General features: G+C 33.5%; 1 protein-coding gene across 1 annotated transcript; it reads left to right on the top strand.

The window, feature by feature from the left end:
• Window positions 1–589: 589 nt before the first annotated feature.
• On the top strand, window positions 590–4,588 carry LOC131652494 (uncharacterized). Its single transcript, XM_058922352.1, has 6 exons — window positions 590–741; window positions 934–1,067; window positions 2,151–2,309; window positions 2,507–2,767; window positions 3,511–4,182; window positions 4,344–4,588. Exons 2-6 carry the CDS (start codon window positions 987–989, stop codon window positions 4,431–4,433), a joined length of 1,263 nt encoding a protein of 420 aa, XP_058778335.1. The 5' UTR covers window positions 590–741; window positions 934–986; the 3' UTR covers window positions 4,434–4,588.
• Window positions 4,589–5,234: the final 646 nt, after the last annotated feature.

The raw sequence follows: 5,234 nt of genomic DNA, 5'->3' as shown, positions 1-5,234 counted from the left end.
TAGAGATGAAGGATAGATGAATGAGAGAAAGAGAAGAGAGAAAATAATCTTGTAGTATCATCTTCAAGTTCACTTAACATTGCAACATGGACCATATTTATGATACATAACCAATAAACAACCATTAACTTAAGGAATACATAAAAGTTAGAAAATTAACTTATATGAGTTAAAGAATCTAGAAAGTTTGGGTAAATGAACATCCACATCTATTTACTATTATTCATAACATAGTATTATTGTTCAAAAATGTTTAGTACTTAAAAGTATATAGAATAATTTGATAACATAATTTGACATATTAATTTAAGTCAAATAAACAACATATTATTAATCGTTAGTTGATTTAGTGGTAATTTACGTTATATTTTCCTCTATATAAATGAACATATACTATCTCATGATCAAATTAAATCAACTTAATTGATACTTATACAATAATATCAGAGGTTTGGGTCACGAGTTCAAATCTAAAAGATCTAATTTATTATTTTTAAAGGATAAACTAAATAAAAAAAAATCCATTCCATCATATAAATACAATTATCCAATTTCTCTTTCATACGATATTTGGCGGGAAAATGTCCGTATGGTCCTTGCTCCACCTCACCCCTATAAAGCCCTAACCTCATCTATTCTCAAAACGCAGTGTTTTCTGCTCATAAAATTCCAAACCCTCTCTCTTTTTCCACTGCTGTAGATTCGTCGCTCCATGATTACGCATTTCCACCAGTCTCTCAGGTAACGTGTTTCTCTCAAAGATCATTTTCAATTTCACCATTTTCCGTTTTTTTTATTTTCCCCCATTCGTTTTCAATTTCATCTATGTTATCGTGGAATCTAGGGTTTCTCAATTCACGCGATCTGCGCAAACTTCTTCGTAGAAGGAACCACTTCAGTTTATTAACATCTATCTCTATGTTTGTATTTTAGGAACGGATCGTGAAACTCTGAATTAGGAAGTTATTGGAATTTGCGAAGTAGAAATGGACGATGCTTTTGATGATGAAGGTGGACCGTCTGTTACGATTGGCGAGTACCTTGAGGAAGTTGAGGAACGGGAGCTGGTATGTTGTTTTCTACACGGTTGATGTACTTTTATGTATGTATGTATGATGCGTAAATTCTTTTCCTTTTTATTTGGATGTTAAATCTGTTGTCATAATAACAAAGTTCATGTTGCGAGATTGTGAGTTATATGTTTATTGATTTGATTTTGACGTTGTTATCGGGTAGTGAAGTATCATTACATGTAGTCCCTTTTTAACCTATGATATAAACCTGATAGCTTCACTAAATTGAACTAATTGCATTTCAATTGATTGGAGTGATAAGGAAAATGCTAACAACTGTAATTTCAAGATAAAATTTGTATCTCTGGTTCCCTAACTCGTGCCCTTAGGGCACTTGTTAGCAAGACTCTAATAATAGTAATTTGACTGTTAGATCTTTTGGGGTTTTTATTTTTTAAATGCACGAGGAGGCTTAGTGAGAGAAAATCGATCTCATTTAAATCATAACAAAAATACCAAGTTGAAGAAGTTGTAGATTGTCTTTATTAATTTTTGCGTAAATCCTTGAAATTATGAGTTCTATTTTTTAATATTAAGAAAGCATGGGAAAATCCATTGGGAAGCTTATATATTTGAGGAAACACAATGATCACTGATGTGTGTGTTTGTGTGTTCTGTTGACTGTTGAGTTGCTTACAAATATGGAAGTTAAGTGCATTTTGAATAATTTGTTCAAGTTTCTTGATTGTTGTTTGTGTCCATAACCTATTAGTTAAGAGGAAAACAACACTCAAGTAAAAGATGCACTAGTAGGGTTTGGTGTGATGCTATTGGTCATTGAGCTGCTAATTGTGTCCCCAACCTGCTATTGCATTGCTATTAGAATTTTGGGAATTAATTCCTCATTCTTTTTTTTTTTTTTTAAGTGATTGTCTTTTTGTATGTGTATAAATTTCAATTCGAACCCTTTGAAGAGTAATGTTATGTTCTTGCTCACAAAGAATTGTTCCTCCCTTCTTTCTACTCTTGGTCCAGTTTTGTTTTATTCATTTTCTGTGCTTAAGTTTTTTTACTCTATACGTTAGGTTTGTTAATATTAAGTATGTCAGTCTCTTTAATTATTTATTCAATTTGTAGGAAGCTGATTTAGTCTTAGGGGGGGATGATGGAAAGGAGTGTACCTATAGCAAAGGGTATATGAAAAGGCAGGCAATTTTCTCTTGCATCACCTGCACTCCAGATGGGAATGCTGGAGTTTGCACTGCTTGCTCGTTGTCTTGCCACGATGGTCATCAGGTAGTTCTTTTCTCAAGACTCTGGCATTTTAGATTGAGTTACTAGAGTGTGGCAAATGTTTAGCTCTTTGACTGTGAATGATGGAATAACTGAAATTTTAATTTGCCAAAGTACTGTCACATGAATACAAATCCAGTTTGAATTCAATTTCTTGTTCAATGTCCATAGTTCTATGTCATTATTGCTATGTTGTGCAGATTGTGGAATTATGGACCAAAAGAAACTTCAAGTGTGATTGTGGTAACTCAAAGTTTGGTGAATTCTACTGCAAGATTTTCCCAAGTAAAGATGTTGAGAATGTTGAGAATTCGTACAATCACAACTTTAAAGGTTTGTATTGCACATGTGCCCGTCCTTATCCAGATCCAGATGCTGAAGAACAAATTGAGATGATACAGTGTTGTTTGTGTGAGGATTGGTTTCATGAGGAGCATCTTGGTCTCGAGTCTCTTGATGAGGTAGGCAGCTTTAATTTTTAGCGTTTAGACTTATCTCAACCATTTTATATTGCACATTAATATTCCAGTCTTGAGTGAGTCTTGTGCATTTTCTGGAAAATAAAAAACGAAGCATTTTTTTAATGAAAAAAGAGATGCTAGGTTGTGTTAACTGAGTTCATTTTAATTACAATTCTTGTATCTCTGAAAGTTATTCAAGAATATCTAGAAGGATATAAACTTATAGGATGTCTTTTTGTCTTTTCGTTATAATTTTCAAATTTCAAATACTGAATGTTCTGCCGAACTAAAGATTGATTACCATTCAGTGCATGTTTCTGATGTCAGCTGATGTCAGGAACAAATAATCTTTGGATATAAATGTCAACGGAAAAATAGAAAGAATACCCAAGCTTAAAAAAAGTTCAACTTAACATTGTTCAAAACTAATTATTTGATGCCATTGATGCAAAATATTTGTTTGCCATTGATTATGGTCTTGTGCCTCAAAATCTTATTGTCATTTCTCCCTTCGATAGGAACTCCATAAAATGACAATAGTTGTTTGTTTCCTGCCCTCTTCCCCTTTTCTTTCCCAATCATCTATATGTAATACAAAGATAATCCCTTCAGAGCTCGACTTTATACTCTATTTGCATTTCTGGTATGTTAGTCTGAAAGAGTATTATATTTACCAGCTATTGCATATTTACCACTCCTTATCTTTTCTTTTGTGATTTTCTATCATTCCTGTTATTCTTTAGATTCCTAGAGATGATGAAGGTGAGCCGCTTTATGAGGATTTCATATGTAAGGCATGCTCTGAAGTATGTTTCTTTCTGAAATTATATCCTGAAGTAATATTGGTGGCTGAAAAGCAGCCAAATGCTGCTGTTCAAGCAAGCAAGGACAAAGGTATTTTGGAAAATGAGTCTTCAACTTGTGGGTCTGAAAAGCCACTGGGCGAACATTCAAATAATTCCCCTAAAATAGATGAGGCACAAGCTTCTGTTAATTCTGAAGCTGTATCTGATGGGAAGGGTCTACCTCAGGGAGGAAGTTGTAATGGCAATATTGCTTTAAGTAAATGCACCGAAGGTACTAATTTGCATGTTAATTGTCTCCTTGGTGTGAACATCATTGCTACTTCCCCAGTTAAACATGATAAAGCAATGTTTCTTTCGAAAAATTGGAGAGATGCTCTATGCAAATGCAACAATTGTTTGGAATATTACCAGCAGAAGCAAATTGCTTTTCTTCTTGACAAGGATGACTCAATTGTGGAATATGAGAAAATGGCCAAGCAAAAAAGAGAACAAAAGTTGCAGGAACTGGAGGGTGCCGAGTTAAGTTTTTTTAATAAACTCGGGCACGTAGAGAAGGTCGAGATCTTGAAGGGCATTGAAGAGATGAAGGATGGGCTTCGTTCTTTCCTGGTATGTTCTCTGTATTGCATAGAATTTTATTGTATTTCTTCACTAGTTCTGTCACTGTTAGAATTAAACCAAAGTGGCAGTCATTATAAAAAATGAGATGAATGCAATAGTCACGGCCTTGTCTAATCATATTAATTTGTTGTTGTCATGTTTCATGACAGGAATCCGCAGACTCCTCCAAGCCAGTTACTGCTGCTGATGTCCATCAGTTTTTCGACGACATTAAGAATAAGCGCCGCCGTACAGAGTGAATTAGTCTTGGTAGTTTAACGGCGTGTTGGCCCTAGTTTGCAAACTGTTGAGTTTATTTGTGTAATTTGATGTTCACAAATGCAATGCTCTACTTGTATTAACTCTTAGACTCTGTTTGTGCTTCGGCTTCTATAAAGCTAACTTAAATGACTTATTAATGTTGCATATTCTGAATGCAGTCTTGAAAGTTCTCGTTCAGATCAAATTTATAAAAAGTCAAGACAATTATACAAATCAAATTTATAAAAAGTCAAGACAATTATACAAATCAACTAACGTTTTCAAAATATTGATCGATGTTGATTATAGAATTATTTATGTGTTGATGCCTTGTCTGGTTTATTTAAAATATAGTAATGTTTAAAGAGAAGCTGCACTGCTGCAGATGCATATATAGCCAATATAATGAATATAATTAACCCAACTAGTTTGGATGTTGCTTAGAAAATTAATTTGTTGAATTAAAAAAATTGAATCTGGTCAGTCTGAAATAATTATTATAAAACCTTATTTACCTTTTTATTTTTGCAAGAATAATTTTAATTATCTTTTAACCGAACACTAAATTACTCAGTTTCCAGAAAGACTGGAGAGTTAAGCTAATTAAGTCCCGGTACAAACAATATTCTATTGTTCAAGGCTAACTTATTATTAGAACTTCCACAAATCCTTACAAAGTGAACTTGAGCTACCTAAGTTTATATTCACCTATCATTATTAGCGTGGAAGTGAAGAAAAAAACTAGATGGTTCCCTTAAAAATCTCATGTCTAATCTCTTCCTTTCCTACTTGAACTCTGT

Source organism: Vicia villosa, linkage group LG2, assembly GCF_029867415.1.
Source record: "Vicia villosa cultivar HV-30 ecotype Madison, WI linkage group LG2, Vvil1.0, whole genome shotgun sequence".
NCBI lineage: Eukaryota > Viridiplantae > Streptophyta > Magnoliopsida > Fabales > Fabaceae > Vicia > Vicia villosa.
The sequence above is the reverse complement of the archived record's forward strand: the minus strand, read 5'-3'. Positions and strand labels throughout refer to the sequence as shown.